At 30.5% G+C, this 12,639-nt stretch overlaps 1 protein-coding gene across 1 annotated transcript in view; it reads right to left on the reverse strand.

Annotated features, from left to right (window-relative positions):
- Window positions 1–349: 349 nt before the first annotated feature.
- Window positions 350–12,639, reverse strand: part of Pur-alpha (Purine-rich binding protein-alpha) — a 98,006-nt gene continuing 85,716 nt past the window's right edge. Inside the window, exon 8 of the mRNA XM_035365150.2 lies at window positions 350–4,518. Within this exon, the coding sequence (XP_035221041.1) occupies window positions 4,390–4,518 (129 nt within the window). The 3' untranslated portion in view covers window positions 350–4,389. The remainder of the gene's footprint in view (window positions 4,519–12,639) is intronic.

Raw genomic sequence — 12,639 nt, forward strand, 5'->3', positions numbered from 1 at the left:
ATATAGACATACTTCAAATCCTTTCTCTTCAATTAACTTTTTGAAAGTAACATATCACATTAATTAATGTCGTAAAATTATCAGTGCATTTGAAAACAAGAAAAACTACAATTTCATGCAACGTGTAGAACAGATAATGTGCCGGATACAAACAAATTTCTAATACACACATCTATTCACATACGCATGCAGGCATATAACACACATACACATATCCACACAGAAATTGCAAAAACACTATGAATTTCTCACCCAAATGACTTTTTTCAAAACCATATTACTATATATGTTTTGAGATATGATTAAATAAGTGTTCACTGTATGTAGTTAAAGAAATACAGACTAAAAATAGAGGAATATTTTTAAAACATAGTAAGTTACATAAAATTTCACAAATATATCTACAAATGGTTTTACATAAGTCATAAAACTGTGCAGTTTTAACAGTATCCCCACTAATCTCTTTCTTAAAGCTCTGATGTGGGTGAAATAAAAAGTAACATAACATGGTTAGCTTTCAAGTATAATGAATACTTATTTCATAGTTACAAAACGCAAGGGCAGACAAGATTCATCTCAGTATCCACGCTAAGAGATCATACTTTTGTTCAACTACTTATTTAAAAACAAATTTAAACTAATCATACTGCATATGAGAACTTCCAAAGAATACAAAAAATCTTAATTGTTATTTAAATATGAAAAAACATATATATTGTTTTTTTAAAAGGAAATGAAAATATAAGAAAATAAATACTATCAATATAAGAAATCAGGAACATGAAAACAAATTTGACACAACTTATTTCACACTTTATACACATATAGGTATTCTTTCCAAATATTAATAAACTAAATAATGGTTTCTGTAAGAAAATGAATACAAAATCTTCAATATATATATAAAAATAAAACACAAATTTTCAACATTTTGGGCAAATAAATATAATCTAAATTAAAAATACAACTATATAACTATTAACACCGGGATCTGGTTAGCACTATGATCTTGCAGTGCAATAAGTAATAAGATGCTATCATATTTTCTTAATCTGCCCTTGCAAAAAGCAAAGAATTCATAAGCAAAATTCAAAGAATGAAAAAGCATTATAACAAAACATATCTGTTAAGTGCTGCACTAACATTTATTTTACAACAATATAACAAACAAATATCTAACATCTCAAACCCTCTAGATGCGCATGTTACCAGGTGTTTAAAACCTAGTACATCTTATTTTAGAGTGGCAGTGTAATTGCTATGTTACCCCAGATAAATAATTAAAAACAGATGGAGAAATATACTTTTCAAGGAATAACCAAGTTAACTTAACAATGGAAAGGGGTTCACACAAATGTAGTCCAAAATATGTAAAAACCAAAATATTTTAACACTCATAGAAATATTATAATTAAGTCTTTTTTTTATGAAAAAAGAGCAGCTTGGCAGTAACTGCTTATAGAAAAGTTAGCTAGCAATGGCCGGTGTGTGAGAAATAACTCTCTTTGTCACTGCAAACAGACTTATGTAACAACAGCATTTGACAAAGATTAATTGAAATTTTGGAAAGCCAGGTGCAGCTCACCTAAGGATCATTAAAAAATACCTTTGAAAGACAGCTCTTTCAAATCAACTGCCCAAAAGTAAAAAGTCAGACCAATTACTGAAATAATTCCTTTCCATGTGTGTCACATCTACTGGCCAAGCTTACTAGGTTGGCCTAGTAGTCATTTACTATGGAAAAAGGTGATAAACCATATAGTTTTCTATTAAGAAAATGAATTTTTTAATGGCATTTAGCTGTATTAATATCGAAATATAGAATATTATTCTTTTAAAACAATTACACTAGGGCAAAACATAGACAGAACACATAAAATTACTTGAATTAATAACTGACAACCTTTAAACTGATAACAAAAATTCATTATTTCTAACTAATATGACATAAGGCTAATACAACAAAAATCTGAACATGGCAAATTTAAATATTTAAAATACTGGGAAAAAATAAAACACTTTCATTTAAAGACACAAAACTAAAATAAAGTAATAACTAAGGAAATTAAGACACTGCTTATTTTAAAAAAAAAACAACAGCATATGCAGATAATCTAATATTAAAAAAAATCTTATTTCCAATAGGTGAGCTTACAGAAAACAAAAACTGAAGGCAATATACAAGTTCACTTAATACACAGAATTATTTACATACAAAATACAAGAGCATCTCATAACTGAATGCATCTGCTTTGTGGCTTCTAAATCTTTGAACAATACTTAAAGAAAGTTCTAACTGCCCATAAAAATGTACAAAGTTGTGTCCTAATTTTAAGTCAATTCAAAAAAGACTTTTGATATATACAGAGAAAGACTGCTAGTATGTTTTTAACAGACTAAAACTACAGTGAATGTAATTTTCACTTTTAATAACTGCACTGATCCCACCCAAGAATTTTACATTATAAGAGAAAATACATACTTTTAAAGTTTTCTTTTGATTTGGATCATATCACTGAACACAGATCAGGCCAGTAAATGGTTCAGGTTGTATAACAAGCAACAACTTTTCAAAAAAGCAGCTTTCTGTTTCATCAAGCTCTAGAACAATACAGCCAAGTCCAACAAATTTCACTGACATTAGTATAGAGCTGAATATGCCTTGAAGGCAAATGGGTCATGAACACAAAGTATGCAGTTTATTTTTCTTTCTTTCCTTTTTTTTTTTTTTTTGAAAAGCAGCTGGTAAAAAGGTATTCCAAGTTCCCAAGATACTGCACAAATAATAACTGCATAATAATGTAATACTGTTAGCCCATTTCCAGGGCAGACATTTTAAATTCAAATTTGCTCTAATATATTCACATAGCCTTTTGTCATACCAATTAAAATAAACAGAAATACATATACCAGTGACTTTTGGCAACCATATGCATTCATTGCTTATTTCAGTCAGGAAACATTAGAAATGGCAAGTTGCGTTTCCAAAATCTCAAATTTATATCACATTAACTTATTATACAAATTCTGAAAGACATTTAAATATAACAAGTGATAATTTACAGTTCACTAGATATTTAACAACAGTGATAAGTTTGTATAACGTGAGTGATTGCTTTGAAACATACTGATTATTCCTCTTTTATTTTTAATGGTGGCCCCAAGTTTATAGGTTATGGCTCAATGATCTTTTTTCATAATCATTTTCAACACATAGTTAAAAACAGATATTGATTAAAAATAAATTATCTACATTCACTAAAATATCTAAAATGGCAGACCTGTAACTATCAAGAGTATACTCAAAGATGTTGTGTATCAAATGCTGGTGGCTACGGACATCAGCACGTACAGAAAATTCAAATGTTGGAAGGCCCAGAGACTTTAGAAACGCAAACCCACAAAAGCAAGCCCAGTATCTTGCTAGAATTAGCACATCACTGGTGAATTATAGTGATGTAACATCAGGCTGCTTTTGAAGAACACATTATTTATATATGCATTTAAATTAGACAGCAGTTATATCAAAAGTGCTAAAAGCAAAAACATGAATAATTTTAACTTTGTAGAAAAAAATTGCTACACTGCAGGGGTAATCAAAATACCGAGTATAATCAATTAATAATATGAATAAGGAAATCTGGAAACAGAAAATATATTTTGTAAACATAATAGACCACTCATAATCTGTTCTATTAGAAAAAATTACATAATACTGTATTTCTACAGAAATAAATCTAAGTACAATTTAGGGATTTTTTAAATTAATTTACTTATTTTTATTTATTTATTTTTTAAGTTTGACACAGTGCACCAGATGCTGTAGAAATAAACAACATACATAACTTTAGTAACAAGAGATTAAACATGAATATACCGGTATAAAAAAAGGACTAAAAACTAAATTCTGTATTAAACACAATTTAGTGTCAACCCAAACTTAATATCATATACTCTGAAAATGATCACCGGTTCAGTGCAGAAATTACCATCAATAAAAATTCTTTGGATACATTTCATATCATAACAGAAGTTTCCTTAAAACAGCAAATTCATGTAATTACTCATTGACCTAGGTGCATTTCTGCAATAGTTCATATTTCAAAATGAACAATCAGAAACCAATACGTAAAAAAACAAACAATGCAGCTATAGCATCCATATTTTCACCGGGTTTCTGGTCCGACGGGGCCCACTACAGCATGGGCCAAAGCTTTATTTTTAATATTATCTCTTAGCGACGCAACAAAGAAAACAGTCATTCACCGGGAACAAATAACAGCACCTAAACAATCACCAGCGGGACAGTCGGAATCTGCAAAGAACGTGTCGCATACTACTAAAGTCTCTGTACAATTGATTTTGCTCAGGATGGCACTAGAGATAGTTTCATTTACCCCCTGCAGCTGATTTCTCGGACAATTCTTTCATCTTATCTACATAGTCGGCAAATATATCTCGAAAACGGGACCAAGACTTCTCTGGAATGGTGATGGCTGTTCTCAAATTACTCTTTACCTGAAATTATTCCAAAAATAAAATTCCTCGTAAAATACAATAACATTATTCACAAGCAAAAATTTAATTATTAAGTAGAACTGAATCAACTCTTAAAACTATTAATCATAGCTATCTTAACAATGATGAGTGAGGTTAAATTCACATAATGTTTCATCTTCATAAATGTCACAATACTTTACATAACCCACATATGTCCTCTGCACATGCACACACACACAAAAAAAGCAGCACAAAACAAAAGGATACTTTTTTTAAAAATTTATTTATTTTTTAATCATTGATTCTAGATACATATTTCCAATTGGAGAGTTTCATAAAATATGGTTGGTAAATAAATAAATAAAAATAGGCACAGAAGACCGGTTCTGAAAACACAAAATCCCTCTTTTTATATGTTTTCTAGTTTCTACATGAGAAAAGAGTCAGTAATGTATTCAATATGCTTTTCTAAATTAATTACAATATGCAATGCTTTTCTAAATTAATTACAATATGCACACATAGAAATTATGCTGAGTCAAAAATTAAAATGCAGGGGGTGGAATTGAAATAATAAATTCTTTGAGGGAAGAATGCAAATTGTACAACTCACAGTAATTTGTAATAGCTAAATGTAATATGTGGATTCACCCTATTTATTTTGGTTAACTATTTCATCTGGTGATTATTACGCGGCAAAAAGCGAAAACATTACCAATGACATATACAGCACTAACTGTAATAAAAATAAAGAAAAGCATGGCACAGCTGCCAATCTCGAAATAAATAAAAAAAAAAAAAAAACAGATTTTTGGCTGTGATGAAATTGCAAGAGAACAAAAAAAATTAGTTAAAACTTGCTTGCCCAATCCAGGTTACTATTTGCAATGTGATTTTAATGTAAAATATGATATTTAATTACATATACTTCATGTCTGCATTTTGATTAATTTTTCTTTTACTCCGAAATTTTTTAAAAACTTTTATACGATAAAATCCTGAGTAAGGGAAAGAAGCTTTTATAGTACTTCTAAATGTTATGAGAATAAAAATAATAATCAATGTTAGAAGATAAAATAGATTTTTTTATTGGAATATAAATGATAAGGGTCATCCAAACTGTTCATAATGCAGCAAATTTACTTCTTTTATGTAACCATAAATAATGTAGACAAAGAAGAAAAACTACTCAGGAAGCTATTAAAAAAATGTTACAAATGACTCGTTTAAATAATAAGTTGCTTGAGAAATAAAGAACAATTTGGGTAGAAGATACAAATCAGAAAATCAATCTTCTGACTTAAAATAATTTGAATCTGAAAAGTGTACTTGTGTACTTTATAAATTAATGTTGAATTTTATAAAATGTATAATTTTATTTTGTAAATTGAATAAAATTTTTTTGCAGAGTTGAAATAAATAGAAAAGCTGCAACTACTGAAGCTGAAATTTTTCGCTGCAGGGTTCCAAAAAAATAATACAGAGGCTGTTAGAGTTTTCTTATTTTTTATATAGGTGATTATTAACAGGATAATATTATAAAATAATCTCATTTTTAACTTTTCTTGCAGTTTAAGTCTGCAACAGGGTTTATCCCTGCTAAGGTCAGATTAATACTTGCACTCTGTGTTAATGTTTGGAACTTTACAATCAAAGTTAGTTCTCTATTCAGAAATATCCAGTACATTGAGAATGTTAAATAAACGGCTACTGCCTGAGCACCGGAAATCGAAAAAAGAAAACATCTGCAAACTAAAGTAATTCTTACGTTCCCTATTATCTTCAGTACTCGGACAAAATGCATATAAAACTTATTTTTATTTGCCCCCTCAATGTCAGGTCTGCATCCAATGGACCATCATATTAAGAGATACTTTCAAAACTTATTATCCATGAGAAAATGGCTAATATTTCAGTCATTAATCTCAATATAATTGTTAAATATTAATTACCAACTTTTAATATCTCTAATGTCATATAGTCTATGGATCAGAATTTAAACCAACAGTCTAAACACAGTTGGCTATGATCTTCGTGTCAAATCATGAAACACTGAAAGTTCTATTGAAAAGATGGAATTGTCAAGAAATTTCTAAATTGGCTATAGAGGTTGAATTACAGACAGTTACTAAAGATGACATTATGGACCCTATTATTAACAGGAATAAAGAAAGGCCTTTTATCTCAGAACAACATAGACACTTAAAGGATGAATGAGAAGCATAAAGGATGCCTTTAAATCAGTTTTAAGCTTTGAAAATTAATATTCAAGAGGTTTCAGGGATCATCAGAATGGTCAATCCTTATTTAATTTTGATTTTCCTATGCATTACAGACTCATTAATTACATAGGGAATGAAAAAAAATCTTTTTGCAAAGTCTAGTGGGCTAATTTTGCATAAAGTTGCTTAACAGCAATGCAAACAAAAATCAGGATAGAAATAAAATCTTCGATATCCCTGCTGCAGTCCAGTATAAATAAGGAAAGCTTCAGTAAAGTTAATTGTGGAAGTTAATTAAGGAAAATTATGAACAATGTCAACACGTTTATAGACTTGGTAGGATGCCACTTATATCGTAGTAAATATGCCTCTTAAAGCATAAGCAAAATATGCCTCTTATATGTGTACATTTCCTGTTTCTATGATGTATCCACTTTTATACCAAACATCTTGCACATATATGCACAATATGCTAATATTAAAGAAAATCACAAAAACTGCAAGGTTAAAAAATTGAATAAAACATAATAAAAAATCTTGCTATGAATATACAGCACAGATTGCAGGGGTTTAAAAATGGTGGTTATAATTTATACAGGGTTCCAGGGGTGTTTGTGGGACCCCAAAAATTCCCCTGAAACTTTTACGGACTTACTACCAACATTTTGGAGTTTTGAGAAGGGGGGGGGGAGAGAAATGAAAAATTACAATTATGAAGTATTGAATGACCTAATTATAAAAGTTCAATGACTTACTTTTTTTGCAAAATTAATAACCATAAATTTTCATACATATAAACTACTACATTTTATGTAAATATTTTAAATTACCTGAATTAATTCTTTAAAAAAAATTATCTAATTTCTGCTGCTTTTTTTTTTTTTTTTTATTTTCTGATGTTTGTGTGCTTGTCTTTCTTTTGTGGTGAACTTCATAATTGCAGGAAGGTTGACTTTTATTTTCCTCATTTACAGTTAAAGAAATTTCCTCGAGAACTGCACATGCAGAGGTAGAAGCAGTTTGCTTTTCTGCTAAAGGTTTTTCAGAGACTTTTATAGGTGACTTATCTGAAATACATGTTTTTAAGTCCTCCTGATATGTTTTCCAACTTCTGTTCATATTCAGTAAGAGATCTTTGTGAATTGGATCAGTCATTGGATTTTTTGAGCCATATTTTTCACATGAGGTTTCTTTAGAAGCCATTAAATCATATTTAATAGTCTGCACTGCATCTAGGGAATCAATCTTAAGAGAGGTTCTATAGTCAGTGACAAGTGTATCCATTAAGTTGAATGCACTTTGGGCACTAATGGGCATTAATCATTACTAATAATTACTAATGGGCTCAATCATTAGAATATAGTATATGCAAGGAAACTGTTAACTTCAGCACCTTTAAATGCTCACTGTGCTTTATCTCATTCTTGTATAGGACTATTTTATAAGGATGTTCACACCTTTACAAAGTCAACTATTCCTTAAAAGTACAGAAACCTTCATAGGTTTGCCCTGCAATAAAGGTGCTTACACCCTTATCAAAAAAGTTTCTAACTATCTTGATAAGGGTGTAAGCCCATTAGTGCCCAAAGTGCATTCTTTGGGCACTAATGGGCCATGGAAGCAGCTAAGGCAGGCTTTGACCAATTTAGCCAATGTAGGATACTTATAATCATTTGTGAAATCTTCTTTTAAATTAAAAACTTTAGACCAATATTTATCAATTGTACACTTGACTTGATTTCCACTTTCATCAGATGTGTAGAGCATTTCTTTGGTGATAACAATATCACTCTGGTATAACCTTATTTCAGCTTCTACTTTTGACTTTTCATTATTACTAAAAATATGGGACATAAAAGATGATAATTTTTCAAAAGCTAATATTGTACTGGTTTTACCTTTTAGCTCTGGATCTAATGCTGTAAAACTAATTAGATATGAATTTTTAAGGGGTAATTTCTGTTTCATATGCTGTGCTATATTAGTATAAGCTTTCATCAGAGAAATTTGGAATTCTTTGCTATGATTTTTTGATAATTTCTTCAGGAGAGTGGAAGCTTCTGCACCAGTAATTATTACTTTGCTAGGTAGATGGAATTCTGGATTTGTGACATCAACCTTTAATAAATCATTATAAGATGTGCACTCTATATTTTCTAGCTTCATAAAAAAAAGAGAAAAATTTTGCCATCAATTTATAAATACTGGAATGTATTAAATGAAGCATTGGTTTTTTTTTGTTTCAAATAATTTAATATATGTGTTGAACTCTGGTAATACTGCTGAATATAATGCCACATGCAATAAAGTTTTGTTTTGCATAACAAATAACCCATTTAGTATTCTTTTTTTCCGAGCTAAATCCCCCTTTGTGAGTTGTTGGGAATGCAAGCAAGAATACACCCCTTCAACATTTTTTTTTCTGAGCTGCAGAAATATTTCTTTTATTGTATACAGTTTCAACATAAGAAAAATAATCCCCTTTATCAGTTTTATCCAAGTAGTGAAAATAAAATGCAATAAGAGCATCCCACAGATCTTTGATTCTTTCTAAAACACATAAAATGTACACCCACCTATGGTCTGGTCTCTTCAAGGGCTTAAGTTTTTTAATGGCAAGGGATTCACAGATTTTGAAAAAATTTTCTCTTTTACTGCAGCTTTTCATATCAAAATAGATGTCATCAAACAAATCTTCTAAGTATCTATCAAAACATGAAGCAAATTTTTTTTGCACAATTATTAGCTGTGTGACATGTGTCACCATCAATATCTAATAAGTGGGGTGCTTTGTTTGACCATAGTCTGGTTTCAACACCCTTTTTTTTTCCCACGCATGGTGTTACATGAGTCTAATTAAGTTTGCCCATGGAATATTATTATCTTCAATAGTATTAACAACTGCTTTAAAAACAGCTTCTGAATTGCAAGATTCCATCTTTAGAGATGCAAAATGATGAACTACAACTTCATTTTGATTTGTTGTCATAAAACTACACCAATATTGCCATACTTTCTTGAGCATTGCTGGTACTTTCATCCAAATTTAGAGAAAATGGAGTCTCCTTTAAAGTTTTAATGATATTTTCCTTAATAGTTTTTGCGAGCCCATATTTCATCTTATAACATGCAGTAGTCCTGGACATTTCCAACGAGTTTAGTGCCATCTGATTGCGGCTCAACTGTTTGCAGAGTTCAATTAAATTGGGAGCTACATTGAAAGAAAGAGAATTCTCGGCGATAAACGAAGTTATTAATAACTCTTGGCATGCTTTTCTTGTCACTATATCCAATGGCCGAGCATCAGTCTCCAGTAAGTCATCAGTATTTTTTGAATTAGCATAATTACTTAAAGTCATTGAATGTCTAATGCACTTTGAATATTTTATGTGCGTCACAGTTTTAGAATGATTCGTGAAAGCCTTGAATCCTTCCCCACCATACTTCAGCAGTAAGTTACAAAAAACACAATATGCTTGTCCAGCAACATTCATTTTCTTGCACCATGTGCCGATGGTATCCCCATTACCATCTCTCCGTTCAATCCAATTCCACCTAAATGCATTCCGGACACCTTCTTCTAATTGTATAATATCACTATTTATATCGAGAAATTTCATAGTGAAATTCTCTTGCGTACATAAATAAAAAAATATTTCAACAAACGAAACGAAAATTTTACACAGCGGAGAAAAAAAGAGTTGAGAAGCGATCAATGAAAAATAGCTAATATGGCGAAAAATCCCCCTTCTCTACTTATTGGCGCCATGCCAGGAGAGATAAGACCTTTGAACCCAGAGTCACGTGATCGCACATCTGGTCGAACAAAGTCTCTCCCTTTTTTTTCTGCCGCGCCTACTTGCCGAAAAGAATCCAGAAGAGAATGTCGGAGAACTGGGGGAATGAGTCATACCTTGCAATAAGGAAAGAACAAAAAAGAAGTTTTTCCCCCCTTTTCACGCATTATCACTGCCTTTGGAGAAAGAAAGGAAAAGTTTTCACCACACACACTGACCTTGCGTTTTCTGCTTTCAAAGCAAAAAAATTACCCAGATCAAAATAAATAATTCATTATTATTCCTACTTCCTTTTGAACGATGATCCCCGGAATTTCCGGGTATTGAAGTTCAAAATGCCCAGAATTCCAGGGTTTCCCCGGAGCACAAACACCTTTGGGGTTCGTATGCATTTCTCCACATGGAAATTAAGTACTTTCAAGGACCATTAATGAAGAAAAAGAAAAAATTAAGGACCTATCAGCAAAATGGGAGCTGAATAAATTCAATTAAAATATTATCTAAATCTGAACTTCACGTTTGTAATACCATCCTAAGGAGAAAACAGATCTAAATAGGATGCATTATTATTAAACATAATTTGATAAACATAATTACAACACAAATTTGAGAATAAAAGCAAATTTTAAATATTTTACACTTGTAATAGCTGGACAGAATTAGTAAATAGCATAGGTTAAAATGAGAAGTAAAATCATAACCAGCATGATTCGTAACAGAAGACTGACTGTTGCCACAATTGCTCTTTGCCTAGAGAAAGACCTTGCTGATCTAAGCAAACCTGAAAGCATGATGTAGGCACAGTTGGCAAGTTTTGAAAGCTAGTTTTGCTGTGTCTGTCTGATGCAGTTTGTGTCGTAGCTTCATATAGAATTTCTAGGGTTGTAACCCAGTTAAATACTTTAAGGTTCCAATAAGCCACTAAAGAACGAGAAGTTATAAGTTGTTTCATATTAAGTCTCACTAGATGCAAAGAATGTTTTACATTAATTTTCCAATTTCTATGCTGTATCTTGTGATCACAGTAAATATTAATGAAGGGCAATAACTCATTTCAATATGCAAAGATAACTTTTAAGGGTGAGCTGTTAACTCCAAATAACTACATTAGGTAGTTAGATACCCTTAGCTATTACATATTTACATTAAACTTTTTTTATATTTGAAAAATATTTGTCAAAAAAGCTTTATAAAAATAACAATCTAATAACATTTCACAGTTTAAAATACTATTATTATAATTTATGACATTAATTCTTAAACGATATTATAAAAAATTACACATTAAAAACTACAAAACATTTATATTTTGCAGCTGCAACAGTCAAGAGTTTTAAATAATCCTTTTATTTAAAAAGAAGTTAGAACATAAAGGGACATTCTTAAGCTAACACTATGAACTACAGCACACGGTGATGTAATTAAACAGGGACAGTCAAATTCAAACTAAAAATGTGATTAATAGTCAAAGACTACACAATTTAATTTGAATCTATGCTGACTCTATAACTCTATTGTTGTAATAAATTTAAATGTCGGCAATGATAACACAAAGACAAATAATTACAAATTATCAGAGCTGATAGTAATTAATACAGCACACAAACGGAAGCCAAAAACACACTCTGTCTTACAATTCAAAAAACTACATATAGAAAAAGCTGCTAATGTTATTTCTTTAGTACTATGAACATTTAGAATAAATACAAAATGATATATGGTATGGTAAGGGGTGAAATTTTGTGGCAGAATTTTTTGAATTTAGTGACACACCGAGCAACAAAATCTAGTAGTGGCAAAACTTTTAGAATTTAGGAAGACACTAGGCAGCAGAATTAACCCTTTGCGGCATGGTGGGTCAATATATGTCCCACCTAATTAATATTTATTTTCTCAGTTAGCAATTTCCGTTAGAAATTTTCTAATCTTTTAAAAATAATCTATTTTAGTTATTATTTTTCTCAGTAGATGTCACTACTATATCAGGGCTTCAGTTTATAAGCAAAAAATATTCAAAATAGGATCACAAGAGTGATATCCATGTATCTCACATTTTTCAATATTTTAAAACTTTTGGTATGCAATTTAGGATATGTATGATTCTTTTTAATATTCAAAGA

Source organism: Stegodyphus dumicola, chromosome 5 (genome assembly GCF_044657685.1).
Source record: "Stegodyphus dumicola isolate Sdum_Otavi_A_Nest chromosome 5, ASM4465768v1".
Classification (NCBI taxonomy): domain Eukaryota; kingdom Metazoa; phylum Arthropoda; class Arachnida; order Araneae; family Eresidae; genus Stegodyphus; species Stegodyphus dumicola.